Source organism: Colius striatus, chromosome 6, assembly GCF_028858725.1.
Source record: "Colius striatus isolate bColStr4 chromosome 6, bColStr4.1.hap1, whole genome shotgun sequence".
NCBI classification, from domain to species: domain Eukaryota; kingdom Metazoa; phylum Chordata; class Aves; order Coliiformes; family Coliidae; genus Colius; species Colius striatus.
This window is the reverse complement of record NC_084764.1, coordinates 11,369,744-11,389,202: the sequence shown is the minus strand read 5'-3', so window position 1 is coordinate 11,389,202 and position 19,459 is coordinate 11,369,744. Positions and strand designations below refer to the sequence as shown.

The 19,459-nt window shown below is 38.1% G+C and overlaps 1 protein-coding gene across 3 annotated transcripts in view; it reads left to right on the top strand.

Annotated features, from left to right (window-relative positions):
• GPHN (gephyrin) overlaps positions 1-19,459 on the top strand; it is a 303,175-nt gene that overhangs the window by 113,237 nt on the left and 170,479 nt on the right. For all 3 annotated transcript variants that reach the window (XM_061998238.1, XM_061998239.1, XM_061998237.1), the window contains exon 3: positions 8,645-8,702. In XM_061998238.1, coding sequence (XP_061854222.1) covers positions 8,645-8,702 — 58 coding nt within the window. The remainder of the gene's footprint in view (positions 1-8,644; positions 8,703-19,459) is intronic.

Below are 19,459 nucleotides of genomic sequence, written 5' to 3'. Positions count from 1 at the left end.
GACATTAGAGCTTTTGGAAGGTGAAGTGTTGTGTGAACTAGTGTGTTAGCACTTCTGGATGCTGCTTGTCTCTGAGACTCCTCTGTCATTCTTGTAATTTCAGAATTGTGTATTTTTTTAAAAAAACAAGTTATTTAAAGTTCTGACAGTCTTCCATAAACCCTGTGATTTCAACTATACAAATTTGATCTAGAATCTGTAATGATCAGACCATTTCCACATAGTCTGGACATTTTATTCTTCTTGAGTTTGAGTCATCCTACTCATGCCTTTAGACCGTAATGATAGTTGTTGGAATGAATGATACTTGAATATTGATATTTGAATATGTTGGAATGAATAATATAATGATATTTATTGGAGTGCTTCTGGATGCCTTTTTGACCCTATAATACAAACTCCAGTTTCTCTGATTGCTCTTTTCTACTCGTGGTCTGCAATTCATTCCAGATTATTCTCCAACATCAGGAGTCAGGAATCCCTGTCCTTCTATTGATCCATTTTCTAGTTTTACATGTCTCAGACAAACTTCCTCTCTTTTAAAAAGAAATACTTAGTTTTTATTAGCCTTGGCATAAGCATGCATATGGACTTGATCTGTTGCTTGAGCAAATAAGAAATGGAAGAAAAAATGTATACTAAAATTATTGGGCAGAAAATGATAGTGTTGTAGTGGAGTGTAAGAAGCGTATACCTGGTAAAAAGTTGAAGGATTCACGTGGAGGGCCGTATTTTGTAAATCTATTTTTTGTTGACTACCAGAAGCCTGTGGAGGGAGGTGGGCAGTGTTAATTTATAAGAAAATAAGCCTTACCAATTCTACTATTTGTGGGACAACTTACTCTCCTAGGAGAAATCTTTCTTAACATGCAGATGATCTCTCATCTGAGTACATTTGAGTAGAAACAAATACAGGTCAACTGAAATGACAGGAGTGTCAGGAGAAAGCTTCATCTGACTATATAGGTTTCTACAAGCTGTTAGGGTAATTTACCAGTGGAGTCTCATTTCCAGGCAGATCATGGCCATCGTTATCATATTGCCTAAATCCTCTAATGTGCAGTACCTTCCAAAACAGACAAAAGGTCACTCTCAAGCATACATAACTTTTGCTTTCAGTTGAGATATGTGAGGATTTTGTGACAGGCAATGGCTATCAGTATATATGCAAATTCTCTGTGTATCTCCTAGGTATGTACTTCTGGAAAATAGCAGGTACATACTTTGTCGTACCTCAATGTTTCCTATAGGACAAAGTAAATACACATTTATTGTTATCTTGGACCTTACTATCAATATTTCTATTCATACAGTGTTTTAAAGTCCTTAGTCTATTAACTAAATCACAACGTGAATATGAAGTATATATTTCTTTGTCTAAATGGTGAGAATGTGACTGTTTCAATGATAAAGATTTTTGGCTGCTACTGCATGTTTTTTCTCTCGGGAAATTTCAGATCTTGTTCATGTTGTTCAGTGAGCTGACTGGTCAAACATCTGATGCCCCAGTGGGAACTTTCAAAGTCATTGAACCCATTTTTACTTAAATCTAGCTGACATTTCTGTCTGTTTGACTTAATGTATGATTTCCATAGTTAGAGTACCGATCAGATCAAGCATAATAGAATCATTACTCTGTGCTATAAACATGCATGCACCTCACACAGAACTGGGCTTTTTGGTGTTTGTCCACATGGCAAGACTGTTTTCACATTCTTCTGGTGTTTGGGAAAACTTCAAAAGTCAGTTTTAATTAGCAAAAAAAACATAGGATCTGTAATGAAAACTCTGAGTGCAGAATTTGTATTTGGTATTTTATTCTCAGCTCATTTCAATTGCAGCACCTCTTGTTACAATCTGGTAGAATGAGACTATTGCAAGCCATGAAATATGTAGTGTAGTGTTCTGTATGCTACATTGTCAGATGTAGTTGAACACTAGAGTCTTATGAGACATTTTGAAGTTATAAATATCCATATTGTTTGTATTTCATTTCATTCTATTAAAAGATCATAAAATATTTGCTGTCTGCTTCATACCTTTGCTGTGAAGCATATAAGCATTAATGATAGGACTTTTGAACAATTATTCATAAATTTGCTTAATGAAAACCAAAACTTAAGTAGTTTTTGCTTCTCATGGAAGTTCAGCATTCTTCTCACTTTTGTTCAGAGGGTACCTCTCTTTATGGTAAGAGTAAAAAATAGTATTATACCACTGAAAAGTCTGTGTATTTTAAGTGTCTTCTTTAGCCATTTTTTTTCTTTTGAGGGCCAGTGCCTGCAAGCCCAAAGGTTTTTGGGGACATTGCCTTCCACGATACCCTTCTGTGTCTTTGTTAGGCAGTAAGTAAAACTGATGAACATCTTCAAGAGCAGGAGGTGGTCTATAGATTAGTCTTTTTCTGACAGTAATAATACCCCAAACTATCACATACAGGTGTGCTCTGTACAATGAGTTAAACCAAAGATATCCCCTAGAAAAGTACACTAAGCCCTGAACTGATGTGGGTTTCGATAACTAAATGGAAGTTCATATACTTTCTGTCATAAAAGTTCCAATTTCCTCTAAATAAATAATTCATTCTGCGAAAAAGGAAAGTGGCTTCTGGTCACATGATTGCCAAATGATGTTGATGTGACCTTGTTCCTAGTTTCTGACATATGCTGAGGACAAGATCCTTGTTGCGTTTTCAACAGGTTGTTGAGATGGTAGTATTTGGCTACTAAAGGTGCTGGAAAATTTAGCTTCTAATTTATTCTTGCTTTTCCTATTGTAAGTTTAAAAAAAAAAGCTTTGAAGTGAAAAATGTGTTCTTATGCTTTTGTTACTCTTTAACCAGCAATAAGGTAGAGAATAAACGTTTTAAAACATTGAGTAAGTTTTGTTCCCTCACCACGCTTTCATCATTTTTTGTGTGTTGGGACATGGTAAGGCAGAATCTAGTAATTTTGATATCTTGAGAGACATGAACTGACAAAGGGTGTGCCTGCAAACATTTTGTGAGGTTTTTGAGTACCTCATGTAGAAGTTAGCATAAGATTAGGGGTAGGAAGGTGGGAAGTAGGTTTTCAAGGATCTAATTATTGAATCCATTAAAAAACCAAAATGAAACAAAACAAAACACATGGGCTGGGTCTTCATCATGTAATTCTACAACTTACAGTAAGTAAAACTGTCTCACAAAGCACTTAGCAAGCTGTTTCGCACAATTCATTGCTGGCATACAGCCAGTAGTAGGAGGTAGAGCCCAACTTGCTCTAGCTGCCAGTGTTCTGTTGTGTAGGAAGGGAGCCCGAAATAGCATGCCTTCTTACCACCTCCCTTCAGAGTGCTTTAACAATTTCTCAAAGGACTGTAGAAACTAGTGTCAATTAAAGTTGCTTTGTGTCTGCTTTTAATGTATGCTCTTCAGGTAGTGGAGAACAAAGTTGCTTTGAAATGCAATTCTGCCACCTTTTTCTCTGAAATACTCTGTGAAGCTTTTGCTGTGTGCAAGTATCCAAGGCAAGGTGATTTGCTGTGTGCAAGTATCCAAGGCAAGGTGATTTGCTGTTGTCTTACAGGTCAACATAAAACTAGTCCAGTTGAGTAAACTAAGAAAATGCTGTCCTGGTCAGTTGACTCCAGCTGGAGTAGTACTATAACATGTTCATTCAGTAGCCTATGATAAAATGATTGTGCCCTTAGAATGGGAAAGAGCCAGTCTGCTCCCAGTCATTTCATCTGCTTACAAGCACAATCTCTTGAGTATTCTGCTTGGTTTATAATTCAGTCAAAAAAGAATATCCTCATGGTAAATAACAAAGATGGTTATGAGATGAATCTGAAGAAAAAAAGTGGAGCAAAGGATTTTGAGTTTTGCTTTCATTTAAAGATGAAGCAGCGTTTTACTGGGAGGTTTAGTGACAACTTGATATCATTTAGACAGTGATCTATCTGACAAAAGATTCATGTTAATTAAAGTGGCGTTGGAGAACTTCAGCAGATGAGAGCAGCCAAGCTGGCTACAAGCTATTTTTAGAAAATTGACTTAATTGCATTCAGTATGACTCATTTATTAAGTTAACAGATGAATCAATAGCTCAACTTCTTATGACAGTTGCTGAATGTGGAATTGTCTGTAGAGACTGTGTTCATCTCTTATCATATGCTTCAGTCCAAGTCCACAAGTGTCTTGCATGTGATATAGCTGTGCAGTAATAATCAAGTTAGTCCATTGGCACATGCATATGTAAGGGGCATGAGGGAAAACCAGTCAGAAGTCCAATTTAAAACTACATGGAAAATAACACTGTGATAATTTTAACCTTATATCAAGAGTAAACCTTTTTAAAATTAGAAATTCAGTTCTGTTTTGAAGTACTGAAGCTTAGAGCAAACACGTCATAAAAGGAACACATTAAAATAATGGATAATTTATTGTTATAACAGAGTTGTAATTTCTTTCTCTATAAGTTTTGTCTTGAGTTCTCCTCCCATTTGACTGTGGCTCATTGTTTCTCGCTTCCATTTGAGCGCAGTTCTTCCTGGTTTTTAACTTTCTATAGCTTGGAGGAAGTTCAAGGTTTTTTCTTCAGTGGTATTCTACTTTAAATTGTGAAATAGTAAAGCTTCTGTCTGTTCCAATACAACTGTATTGACCTCACTTCAGTTTATTTCCTGTATTTTGCTGGTTTCTTAGGTTGCCATAGAAACCTTGCTTTCCGCATTTTCCCGAATCTTTTTGTAGACTTCGTGCAAACCCAGTCTATGTCCACCTGAGATGCACTTTTTTCCTGAACGCAAAGTTTCTCTTCTTTCACAAACTCCTATGCAAAGAGATACATGATATTAATTTTTTTCCTAAATACTGTAATGGAATTTCTATTCTATCTTTACTGATTCTCTCCTGTATCAGTTTAGCTTAATACAAGATGTGCTTCTTCATTTTTAGTGTGTCAGCTCTGATTTCTCTATCTAGGAATAATTTCTTTTCTGCAAAGGGATTGTAGAAATGAGATGTCTGCATTACAAGCAGGGAATGATACAGACCTCATGAGACTAATGTCTGCTGAAATTTGAATATAAATTGTGGAATCTTTTGGAGATTATCTGTTACATACACACATGTTAAAGCTAACTAGTATTTAAAATAATTTCACTGTTGATCACGTGACTTGCTCCATATGAAAATACTGCAGTTTGTGAGAGAAGGACTTTGCACATTAATTCTCTATACATAAAGTTTGTGACTGCCTTTTCAGCTTACTGGAAGTACATTTAGCCTTGCCATTGGTTGATTGGGTATTTGACCTGAGAGAAAATGCCATTTGTAATGTAGAATGCTGGATGTTGTGTATATAATAAAAGTAAAATATGTCACAGAGGAAGAGTGTATCTGCACAAAACTTGGGTCCTTGGTGAACTGAATTCTGAGCCTTCTAAAATGTTCTTTGTTGTATTATATTCTGTGTATAAAGCCCTCAGTAATTAATGAGTACTCATTCTAGCTAGTCCTTTGCTTTTCTAATTGGTCTGTAATTGCTTCTTGAAACACTGAGATCAAAAAAGTTTATGTAAAACGTTATAACAGAACCCACCTTTGAGAGAAGTTGCTACCAAAAAAGTGAAAAAACATATGACATGTGCAAGTCCTCTATCACAGACTGTGTATCATCCTGTAGCTGAAATGTCCTATGTGCAATTGTCTGGTCTCTGTTCCTTCAAGTGTCAGTGATCAAATAAAGGCTTTGCAAAGTAACAAGCAAACTTCCAGATAGGTCACAATTGATAGTGACACTTAAATACAATTTAGAGAAATACTGGAAATAGAAAGTTTGCCGTAAGTTGGACATCCCAGTTAATGCATGGATTTTCAGTTTGCCTTGATTTTGATGTTCTTTTTTTACCATTCATCAGAATGTTTTTCTGGATAACTTTTGTGTGTATGTACATGTGTAACATTGTGTAGGCCCCGTGGGTTTACATGACTGGGAGATTTGTGGTAGCAATTTGGTAACACCAAACTAAGAGCTTTTTAATTTATCTTTTCAGAGTATTTACCACAAGGTTGGAATAAACTAGGATTTATGATTTTTGAGTGAAGAGTATGCAGCATATTTTGCCACTGGTTCTGCCATTAATTTCATTTGGCAAGGGAATTGTATGGCTTAATATTTGGTGCGTGACATTGAAACTAATTGTGATGTTTTGCCAGGGAAAAAAAGCAGACTTTAGGCATGTTAAATCCTTTTTTCTCACAGATTATGTAGCAGAAACAGAAATTCTGCTCATCACATACATTATCCTTATGGCCAGTAGAAGCATTCAGGCTGTATTAACTGCATCCCCACCGGGTGTGTGTGATGCCCTTAAACTTCTGTGAAACTCACAACCAAAGTTTTTATATAAAGTCAAATGTCTTTATTATGTCCTCTAAATCTGCTGTGGTGGATCTCTCTTCCAAAAGTTATAAGATACAGCAAAATCTAATATACTGAAATGAAGAAAGTATACATTTCCTTAAAAATTTTGTTTCAGCTCTGAGGTATTTATAGAATTGTATACTTATGTGTCTCTGTTTCTCTTTCAGTTTCATATTTGTTATTATTTATGTATGCAGTCTGGATTTTCAAGCTAAAGATGTCACTGTAGGATTGAAAATGTGTTAAGATAGATACAATGAGCTGAAGCTATAGGTGAGAGATTATTTAAACAGTAACATAGCTATTAAGATGTCTTTCTCTTTAAAAAAAGTGAAATTGTTACTGACATGTAACTTTAAAATATGCTACCATTTGGACAGCAACTTGGCAGATTCAGAGTAGGATGACTCTTGACACAAAACTTTGCAGGAGAACTTGCAGAGTATTATGCTAATTAGTGGTTTAAGCCAGATGAGTTTACTAAGTTAGGGTTTTGGGCTTTTTTCCTGGTGTATTCCAAGAAAGTGCGTAACAGTTGTGATGGTGATGGCCAATAAAGAAATTTTGGTAGATTTCCCTGGCTCTGTCCTCCCCTTCTGCTAGAGGATAGAAGGTCAATAAAGTTGGGCTTTTTTTGTACTCCAGACTGCAGACAGGAATGCATCTGAAAGAACTAAATAAAAAATGGTTCCTTATAGACCTCATTCCAGGAGCAATAGGGCTGACCATGTGCAATGGTAACAGGCACTAACTAACCTGAGCCATTCCTTGTCACAGTAAGGGGAAACATCTTTTTTGTCAAAATACTAACACTCGTTTCTTGTCACAAACTGTGGCAACTTCATTTGGATAAAGATCCGGTATATATATGTAAAAGCTCATGATTTTACTTGCACTGGCAAAACCAAAAAGCATCACTTCACTCAACTTTCAACACCATTGATGATTTGTAGCGATGGAAGTTGTAGGGAAAATAGGAGAGCAATTGCTACCCTGTAATTGTTCATGACAAATTTGAATGTTTTAAGGTCTGGAAGCTGTCTCTACCTCAGAAATCGTACTTGATGTTACTTGGAGTAACAAGTAATGTGATGGACTTTGGACTTAAGGTCTATGAAGACTTAAGGTCTGCCTAATTCCTTCAAATCATTCATTTCTGACTGCCTTGTAGAGATACGGAAAGGCAGCACCTATGGGTAAAATCTTGTGTTTTCTGTATTACTCTCTTCTCCTCTTTTCAGGTTGAGTAAACAGTATGTGTAGTAATTTGCAGATTAAGTGTAAGAAAATACTTCTGTAAAAATGCAGTAATAGGGATATATAATACAAGCACACATTTGATAGCTGTCAACTGTTTACAACAAATAGTTTTTTATGTGATTTCCATTTCTGCAGGACCCAGAAAATGACTAGTGTTGCTGTGCAAAGCCAGCAGGGAGATCATTAGTGCCATCATATTTTTAGCTCTGAATTGTCACTATCAATGATATTGCTTCATGAAATAAAAGAAGCCATGTCTGCTTGACTATGGGCAAAAATGTAATATATACTACCATTTATACTGCATACTATTCATTCATCTTCAGTATGTGAACTATTCTTTACCGTAAATATTTACAGGAGGTAGTAAGCTCAGCAGGTTTAATGTGGAAAAATACCCCATATTTTTCTACATCAGTGCCAACTATTGCACATCACCCAGTTTTGATTAGCAGTCATGAACTCCAGAGACTTCACACATGGAATCAATAGAGTCTGTGTGCTTTGTGAGGTCTTTACATGCATTAAAAAAAAAAAAAATCAATTTCTAGAGTTGCATTTGAATGCATTTAAGACTGTGTAGCAGCTTAGTGAAATACTGAGCACAAAGAATATCAGGATTCAAATAAACTCATCCATACAACTTAAGACAACAAACAAGAAATTGTAGACTATGACAACTGACAACTGATGGCTGTTAAGATAAAGAATAACATCTTAGTGATGGTCTGCTTGGTTGACCTGATTCTTATCTTTCAGACTAGCACTAATGTTTATGTTCATCAGATGGTTTTCTTTTCAATAACGGAAAAAAAAATTGCTATTGTTTTGTGGATTGCTGGGTTTTACCTCTAAATTGGTAGAAGGGATATTTGTGTTGTAGAACAAGCTGTGAACCACTAATATGCTGTGCTTTGTGTTACTGATTTTGAGAACATTTTTCTTTTGATTTCAGAGAATATTTTTCCTCATTTCAGGTTGGGTGGGACTATATCTGCATACAAGATAGTGCCAGACGAAATAGAAGAAATCAAGGTACAGTATTATTGCCTTACAACACTGAATTCCTTTGCCTGAAGCATTGCAGTAATGTTACGTTAAAAAGCCATGTTATTTGTTGCTTTGACTCATAGGGGAAAAAAGATGTCTAAGGTAAAATTATTAGATACATACTTAGGCATCTAAAATAGAATTTTTGTTGTTTTGATGAGTGCAGTTTACCTTCAGCTTAAGTTGTCTTCAGTAGGGCTTGTTTGATGCCAACACCCTGTGTAATTTGACATAGTTCTGTTACCTGAAGACAGGTGCAGGACTACTGTGGATATTGAGTTATATTTCCACAACAAAAACCAAGCATAAATGAACGGTCCTTTTGCTTTTGACATCAAAAACACATCAATTTTTTTCAATATTATTTATTTTAAGAACAATATGAAGTCATTGGTGCTCAGAATCATTAAAAGCTCTTTCATTTTGGAGAGTGACAATAGTAAATATGAAACTTTGCCTCCAATGCACTGTGCATTGTAACAAAACTCACTTTAGCCAAGTCCATTCATGGAAAGTACTTCAGCAATTTATGTAGATTCTTTTCTTAAGTGGAGTGAAAGATGGATACAGGGTGGAAATTTGGCCTAGATCTGGTAGTATGGTCTGTGTAGCTGGTTCTTTATTTGAATGGTGTCATTCTAGCATACTGCTTGCTCATTGTGATTACTTAACCCATTGTCCTGTTTCATATACTCAATTTCAACTGTGTAAAGGGAGTCAAGAGTAGCTTAATATCTAGTAAAGAAAAGTAGTTGCATGATCATCTGATCTAGACAGGACTTTGTAGTGTGTAAAGTTGTGAGGATTTATTCCTTCTTCATTACATCTAACACACTGTAAGCAAGTACAGTGAGTGCCTATATCTGCATCAGTCAAAGTCAACACTGCCATGATCACAATTTATTTCTCTCCTCTGGCATTCATGGACTCTTCTATCCTGAATTATCAAGAGGAACATGATTTATTAGGATAGATTTAGTATTAGACAGAAAGAAGGTTTCCAAAACTTATTAGTGTTATGTAGTGTTTTCATCATGTTCAGAGAACCACACCAAAACTATAAAACCAAAAATGACAAAAACCGTAAACGATAATCTTCTTTAATATAAGTAATCCAAACCTACTGACATTTTGCTAATGTTTAAGACAGAAAAGAAAGCTGATATTTCTGGCTTTATTGTGCAAATGGTATTCAGTAAACAAAGAGAAATGGAATGTTGGGAAATAATAATTTTATTTTCAGGACTTTAGTGTAGTAGGCAAGATCAGTAGCCATAGGAATGTGTTTTCCACCTCACCTGCTAAGGAACCTTGTTGAGATTTTTCAGGTCTTTATTTCTCAGCTGATGTTTAAATGCTTGCAATTCAAGAAAATGGCAAAGAAGGAGTTACTCATTGATTTCAGTTGTGCCACTGTGTAATTTTGGAGAGAGGATTGCGGTTTTGTAAGTCAGAACTATTTAAAGTGTTTGCACAAAATCACCTCTTGTTTCTGGTAGTTGTCTGGTCCAGGTAACAGAGTTTTTAGGATGAGTCTGAAGTCAGCCCACTTCTCACACCTTAAAAGCTGTAATACAGTAGATCTTATTCATATGAAATACAGCATTACTAGAAGATGCTAAAACACACTAGGAGTCAGTATAATGGACAGATCTGTATTGAATATGGAAAAGTGATCTTTTGTACATGTATATAATGAGTAGCAGTTGGCAAACAGGGAGACTGAGTAGCCTTGCAATAAGTATAGGGAGAGTCTTAACTGCTGAAAGGTTCTTCAAAAAGATTTGAGTGGAGAAAGGAGAAAATAAAATAGAAAGCAAAAGAGATTATTGGATTGTTGCTTCTAGAGATAACAGAATCTTCTTCCATGCACAATAGTTCACGGTTGTTTTGCCTTACAACTCTTTCTCCCCTATTTAAACCTAAAATATTAAGGGACTTAATTTGATGGAATATTCAAGAAGAATAGCTCGTTTTTCAATATATGTTTTATCGTGACAAGTTACTGAATTATATTCACAGGAGTTGGAATATTCATGTTTTCTGATAGTCCTTACTAAGAAAACTGCTTGCTTAGATGGCAAAGCAAGACACTTTGTCAGGCAGAGAGCAATAATTACTATGTCAAGTAAATAAGAAATCTCTTTGACAGCATATCCATATATTCTAGAAAAGGTGGTTGATGAACCTGCTTTACAGCTCAAAATAAAATATGAGGAAGACAGGTGTATTGATTTTCTTAATCCGTGTAATTAAATCTTAGGCAGAACACCATTGTAAGCAGAGACTGCTGTATTTCTGAGTTTATGGAAGAGGAAAAGCTCTGAATATTAGCTGCCAGTTGAAAAGAAGATTAATGAAATGCACTTTTCTTTCCAAGTGTATTAGTAATTTTAAAAAGAACCTATATTGTGTATGTGTGTGTGTGTTCATAATGTTTCTGGACCTTTAAAAATGTATTTATCCAAGCATGTCAGTGTGATTTTACTATGTGTATAAATGTACTGTGAGATCATATATGGTTTATGTATCTAGAATACAGGCTGGTCAGCCTCACCTCCATCCCTGGAAAGGTGAGGGAACAACTCATCCTGAATGTCATCACTAAACATATGAAGGAAAAGATGGTTATTAGGGGGAATCAACATGGATTCACCAAGGGGAAATCCTGTTTGACCAACCTGATAGACTTCTATGAGTGCATAATCAGCTGGCTAGATAAGGGGAGAGCAGCAGATGTTATCTACTTTGACCTCAACAAGGCTTTTGACACTGTCTCCCATTACATCCTCATCAGAAAGCTCAGGCAGTGTGGCTTGGACGAGTGGATGGTGAGGTGGATCGAGAGCTGGCGGGATGACAGAACCCGGAGGGTGGTGATCAATGGCACAGAATCAAGTTGGGGGCCTGTGGCTAGTAGAGTTCCACAGGGATCAGTTCTGGGGCCAGTCTTGTTCAGCATCTTCATCAACGACCTGGATGAGGGGACAGAGTGTACCCTCAGCAAGTTCCCTGATGACACCAAACCGGGAGGACTGGCTGATTCCCCAGAAGACTGTGCTGCCATTCAGCGGTATCTTGAGTGGCTTGAGAGTTGGGCAGAGAGAAACCTCATGAGTTTCAACAAGGACAAGTGCCCTGGTGAGGCCTCATCTGAAGTCCTGTGTCCAGTTTTGGACTCCTCAGCTCATGAGGGACAGAGAACTTCTGGAGAGAGTCCAGTGTGGGGCCACCAAGTTGAACAGGGGACTGAAACATCTTTCATATGAGGAAAGGCTGCGGGAACTGAGGCTATTTAGTCTAGAGAAGAGGAGACTGTAGGGGGATCTTATTAACATTTACAAATATCTAAATAGTGGGTGTCAGGAGGTTGGGGCATCAGTTTTTTCTATTGTATCTAGCAACAGGACAAGGGGTAATGGGATGACACTGGAACACAAAAAGTTCCATTTAAACATAAGAACAAACTATTTTACTGTGAGAGTGACGGAGCCCTGGCACAGGCTGTCCAGGGAGACTGTGGAGTCTTCATTTCTTGGAGGTCTTCAAGACCTGCCTGGACACGTTCCTGTGTGACCTGGTCTAGGTAGACCTGCTTCTGCAGGGGGTTTGCACATGGTAATCTCTAAAGGTCCCTTCCAACCACTATGATTCTGTGGTTCTATGAAAAGTACACTGCAAGGAAGACTTGGATCTTAATTCAGCAGCAATCCCCGACGACCACTGAAGGAAGTGAGAAGACACCAAAAGAGGCGTGACGGAGGCGTAACTTGGACAGACCAAGATGGGACTATGGGCGGACTCTTTCTTGGAAATGTAATGAATATTCATGTTTGCTGTAAATATAAACTGAAGATCCAAATGCTAAAGTGGGCACGTTTGGTGGAGAAATCCCCTGTGTTCCCCAGTGCTGCAATAAAAAATACCTGCTTAATAGTCACGTTGGCTGTTGAGTCCTAACTGGCTTCTTCACAGCATCAATTTGGCAACCCAGGTGGGACCCTCTCTGCTTGGCTGCAGGACCCAGTAAGGAACAGGACTCCCTAGGTGCACCCCAGGATTTCTTGGTGTGTCTGCTCGCCCTGCCGGATCACTGCGGGAGCAGACAAGGACCATCAAGAGAAATAATTGTATTCTTTATCTTTTTCTGTGTGTGAGTTAGAGTCGCACTAGGGACCGGTCAAGTGAAGGAGGGGGTCTGTAATTCATTGGGAGACATGCAGTGTGGGACCTGTAAGTCATGGCACACGTCCACACACAAAAAAACCCCATGGGAATTAATGAAGCGGGCTGGGCTCGGTCTAGTTAATTCACCTAAGTCTTGCATAGCCTAGTGTATGGCCTAATATAGACCCGGAATTGGTAATAAGGAGTTCTGAGTTTTGCCTATCACTGTGCTTATTTTTGGTTGCTGGTATATTTGTGAAGAGTGTTAATAAGTTTTGTTGATGGTGTGTGTATGTGTGACTGAGATGTGCAAATAAGCACGAAGTGAGTGCGGAATCCGGATCTGCGGTTCTGATACTCCGCAAGAGATAGGGCCAGGGAAGGACAAAGCGAATGACAATACTATAGATTGTTTGCTATTACTATTGATAATAATCCTTGTGATCTATGTAGTGACGAGCATAAAATACTGTTGTCCCAAAGAATTCTAAGCCAAACAGCATTTGACTCTTAATTCTATTCCTAAATACGATATTTGGACATCACTCTGGAGTTAAGCCCAGCTGCCCCCAACCACCCAGAATTGTCTGAGGTTGGTTGGAAAGCAAGGGGGTTTAACTACTGCCAAGATAATTACAGTTTAACCGGAGACTGTGACATTAAATTGATGTGGATCTTAAATTTAACTTGGATAATATTGGTGTAGCGGTTTTCATAATTATTAGTATTATCTGTTGTTGTATTTGCAAACACTGTCCGGTGAGTTGTCTAATGCTACCCTCTGTTGTTTAATCCGGTTAGCTTTGTGTGGGTGGAAACCCGGGATCAAAGGTGATCTTTAAGGAGTTTAGAGTGGTGAATTTGGTCTGAACAAGGCAGAAATTAGTTGTTTGTGGAAATTAAATGCAAGGGCTGTAAAGGGCAGAAAGGAGTTGAGTTAACTGTGAATTAATAATGGGGGAAAGGCAAGAGTAGTGAAATACCTAAGATAAATGCTTTTTATAAGGAGAGAAGGAAAATTGGATTAAATTGGTTATGTGGATATGTTTTTCACTCTCAGAAATCATCAGGATTAGCAGAGGGAGTGTAGATTAACTATACCACAGGACACTCTGGTATTAGCTTTGGAGAAAACAGAAAACAAACCGCAGGAAAAGCGACTGAAGAGATGTTGTTCTGCTTGTAGCATAGGGGAACGTTGTGCAAAAAATAAAGGATCTAGGAAAGCTGAAGATGGTAAAAAGGACAGTGAGTCTGAGGATGACTTGATTAATGACCCACCAGAGATAGAACCAAAAAGTTATAGCTCTGTTGAGAGAAACAGCAAATAATAGAGGACATAAGTTTACGGTAAAAGCTCCCTTTTCTGCTAGTGACTTAAAACCTTGGAAAGAAGTTACCAGGTGGCCAGAAGTTATCAAGGTGATCTCTTTATAGTAGCAAACAAGTTTGGCCAGGTTGTTAAACAATTAGATCCGGATTGGGGAGATATAGGTTTAATGCTGGATCAGATGACAGAGAAACAACTGATTCAGCAAACTACTGGAACTCATGTATAAACTTTAATAAATGGGGGTTCATTGAGCGGAAACATAAATGATCGTGTACCCCTAACAGACCCTGGATGGGATCCGGCTTACAGGGGTGAATATGAAAGATTAACATGATATTGAGAATGGATAAAATTGGAGATAGAAACTGCAGTCCCTAAGGCTGTGAACTGGTCTGTGATATACATAGTAAAAAAGTGACAAACTGAGAATCCCACAGAATTTTTGGACAGATTAAGAGAGGCTATGAGAAAGTATACCACCTTGGACCCTTCCTCTGATGAGGGAAAACTGCAACTGGTTTTTTTTCTTTAGGACAGTCAGCTCTGGATATTAGAAAAAAGCTTCAGAGGAGGAGGGAGCCTGATAATTGGACTTCAGAAAGATTGTTGGAAGAAGCATAGAGAACATACAGGAACAGAGGAGAGGAAGACAAGGAAACTGACAAAAGTGGTAGTGTCTGTATTAGGTGGGGAAGAAGGAAAAGAGGAGTTGGAAGTGGTGCAGGGCGTTTTCACCAAAGTGGTGGAAGAGAGTTTTGTGACAGGTTAAGGTGGAATCAGTGTTTGTACTGTAAACAGGAGGGGAATTGGAAGAGGGAATGTCGAAAGCTTTTACTGGACCCTAGAAGGATAACCCCTACTGAAACTAAGTGACAGGGACCTGGGGAATCTACCCTAGTGGATCCACTGGTTAAAATAAAGCTAGGGAAACAGGAAGAAGAAGTGGAATTTTTAATAGATACTAATGCATCTCTTTCCATTTTGAATCAAGAATTGTTGCCTATAAGTAAATGTTTTTATGGACATAATGGGAGCAACTGGCCAACAGAAAAGGGCATTCTTTTGTGAACCTCTCAAATACAAATTGGGATAACAGATTGGAATACATAAATTTTTATATGTTGCAGATGCTCCTAAGTCCCTGCTGGGATGAGATTCATTAGAACAATTGGAAGCCAAAGTAGAATTTAAACAAGGGGGGATATTATTTAAGTAAAAGAAAATCAACTAATTGATATCCTGAGCTTAGATAAAATAAATCCTGCTAGATCTATTGAAGTGACAACAGTCTTTAAAGAAATTGTTATCAGGTATATCCAGGAGTATGGGCTTCAGGAATTCCAGGGAGGAGTAAAAATGCTACCCCTATAGTGATTGAACTTAAGGAAGGTGCCACCCCTGTCTGTAAAAAAGAGTATTGATTGAGACTGGAAGATTAAAAAGGAATAGAAAATCCAATTAGTTATTTTATAAAACATGGACTCTTGGTAGAATGTAAATCAGAATTTAATACTGCTATTTTACCAGTCAAAAACCCTGACGGATCTTACAGAGTCATGCAAGATCTGAGCAATAAACAACATTGTTAAAGACATACATCTGGTGGTACCTAACCCTTACGCCCTGGTTACAAAACTTAGGGAGAATGAGATCTGGTTTACAGTGTTAGACGGAAAAGATGCTTTCTTCTGCCTGCCTTTAGCCAAAGAAAGTTAGAAGTTGTTTGCATTTGAGTGGGAAAGTCCTGCTTCTGGAAGGAAAGCCCTGCTCTGTGTTACCCCAAGGATTTAAAAACAGCCCAACAATCTTTAAGAATCAATTGGCACAAGAATTAGAAACTTGGGAAGCTCCTTCTAAGGAAGGAACTCTCCTGCAATATGTAGATGACTTGCTGATAGCAACTGAAACACTCAGAATGTATCCGATGGACTCTAAGCCTTTTAAATTTTCTTGGACTAAATGGATACCGAGTTTCTTAACACAAGGCCCAGATGGTTCAGCAGCAAGTCACCTACCTGGTCTATGAGGTCTCTGGAGTACAATGAGAACTGAGACCTGAGTGAAAAGAGGTTATTTGTAATACTCCACTACCTGGAACAGTAAAAGAACTCAGAACCTTTCTGGGAATGACAGGCTGGTGCTGGCTGTGGACCTGTAACTATGGGATAATAGTAAAGCCTCTTAATGAACTTTTGAAAAATAGCCCTGCCAAATTGGTATGGACAAAAGAGGCTCAGAATGCTTTTGATATTCTAAAAAAAGGAACTCATGAGAGCCCCAGACTTGGGATTGCCAGATATTACAAAACCTTTCTGGCTCTTTTCTCATGAAAAACAAGGCATCACTTTGGGAGTTTTGGCCCAACATTGAGGGCCTCATAAAAGAGCTGTGGCCTACTTCTTCAAACAACTAGATGAAATAAGCAAAGGCTGCCCAGGATGTTTATGAGCTGTGGCTGCTGTAATACTGAATATTGAGGAAGCTCAAAAATTTACTTTAGGCCAGAAGATGACAGTGATGGTCTCTCACACTATATCTGCAAAGGGGAAATCCTGGTTTTCCCCATCCAGATTTTTGATATTTCAAGCTATCCTGGTGGAATCTGATGACCTTGCAATAGAAGTCACTAACATTGTGAACCTAGCTTCGTTCCTTAGTGAAACAACTACCGAGCCATTGACCCACGATTTCCTAGAGACAATGGAGGTTGTATATTCCAGTAGAATAGAGCTAAAGGAGGAGCCTTTGGATGATGCTCACGATTCCTGGTTCACAGATAGTAGCAGTTTTGTCCAACAAGGTACTCATAAAGCTGGCTATGCAATAACCACCACTGACAAGGTAATCAAATCTGCACATTTACCCATTGGAGCATCTGCTCAGAAAGCAGAAATCATTGCCCTAACCAGAGCATTAGAACTGGCAAAAGGGAAAAAGATAAAAGTGTGGACAGATTCTAAGTATGCTTTTGGAGTTGTACGTGCCCATGGAGCAATCTGGAAGAAATGTGAACTTCTCAATAGTCAAGGAAAAGAAATTAACCATGCAGAAGAAATACTTGGTCTTCTGGAAGCTGTGCAATTAACAGCCAAAGTTGCTGTTATGCATTGGTGTGGACATATGAGACACTGGACACTGATCCAGAAAAAGGTAACAGATTGGCTGATATTGAGGCTAAGAGGGCAGAAGAAAGAGAATGTGAAGTCCAAGTTAATTTAATCCCAACTAATAAAAACAGCAAACTGGATGATCAAGAAGACGTTAAAAACTCCAGATTGGATCAGGAACTAATGGTAGGCATAGGGATAAAAGTCCCTCCTAAAGGATGGACATGACTAGAAGATGAAAGGACAATAACACCCTCCATCTTAATTTGGGGCCTGGTTAGAGCAGAACATAACAAAACTCACTGGGGAGCAGATGCTCTGTACAAATATCTTAATAAAAAATGGATAGGGAGAAATTTGTATACAGCAGTTCAACAAGTGACACAATAATGTGAAATATGTTTGAGAAATAATCCTAATACTGGGAATCGGGTATAATTGGGTACAATTAAGAGAGGAAATGCTTCAGGAGAAAATTAGCAAATTGATTTCTCAGAACTCCCAAGGAAAGGGGGTTATCAATACCTGTTGGTACTGACCTTTTCCGGATGGCCAGAAGCTTTCCCTTGTAGGACCAACAAAGCTAGAGAAGTAACTAAGGTATTGTTAAATGAAATAATACCTCAGTTTGGGGTACCTATAAACATTTAATCAGACAGATGGCCCCATTTTTGTGCACAAATAATGCAGCAGGTGAGCAAGCTTTTGGAAATTGATTGGCAATTGTATACTCCCTATAGGCCTTAGGTGAGTGGACAAGTGGAAAAAATTAACCATTTAATGAAACAACAAATAGCAAAAATATTCCAAGAGGCAAATCTGCATTGGTATCAAGCATTGCCAATAGCTTTGCTCAGGATAAGTGTAAAACCAAAAGCTAAAGAAAATCTCAGTCCTTTTGAAATACTGTATGGGAGGCTGTACCACTGAGTATAGGGGAGAGGATCTGAGTCAAGTGGGAGATTCTTATACAATCTCTCTGGGAAAGCAATTGGGACTAATTAATAAAAATGTACTACGAACTAGAATCAAGGGTTTGGATCACCCTATACATCCTTTTAACCTGTGAGATTGGGTTTATGTTACAAATTTCTCAGATGATACTCTTCGGGAGAAATAGGATGGACCGTATCAAGTGCTACTGACAACCTTTACAGCTATTAAGATACGAGAGCGGCTTGCCTGGGTTCATTACTCCCAAGAGAAAAGAGCCCCAGAAGGACAGTGGACTTCTGAACTCCAAGGACCTTTAAAGCTGACACTTGGTTCTTGGAAGCCTGAGACCGAGTGGCCCTGGTCTCAAGCAATCATAAAAAAAGTATGGCACGTGATTCAAAATTTAACACAGTTCAAAAGCTTTAACAAAATGGTTGTGCAAAAACATATAGTTTGAATTATTATGCCTTGCAAAAGAGTTTGCAAGGATCAAGGGAAGGGGGAAATTCATTAATAGGTAGAGAAGTTTAGGTTATGGAAGCTTGCTTGTTAAAGCTTACAATATTAGCTAGAAAATTGCACATATAGTTTTATGGAATTGCTAGGCTTGTAAGCCTCACAGCTATTAGGATGACACAGCTATTTCTTGCAACATAACTATTGCTTAGTGCTGATAATTTCAAGGCTGGTGTGGTCCTAAACAGAACTATTATCTAGGGATGACAAAGCTATTGCTTAGCGTTGATAACCACAAAGCCAATTTTGTCCTTTAGTTGTAAACAGAACTACTACCTAGAGATGAGAGAGCTAGCGGATGACAGATCATTAGGTCAGTTCTACAGTTTGGACATTGTTTAACACGGCTAACTACAAGGCCAGCTTAGCCCTAACCGGAACTACTATATGAGGATGAGAGAGCTTTTAGCTAGGATAACAAACTGTTAGGCCGTTTCGTCCTGTCCTGAGGTCTGAACAAACGTCAAAGACCTCCAGAGGTGAAAAGTACACGGCAAGGAAGACTCGGATCTTAATTCAGCAGCGACCCCCGGCGACCACCGACGGAAGCGAGAAGGCACCAAAAGAGGCGTGACGGAGGCGTAACTTGGACAGACCAAGACGGGACTATGGGCGGACTCTTTCTTGGAAATGTAATGAATATTCATGTTTGCTGTAAATATAAACTGAAGATCCAAACGCTA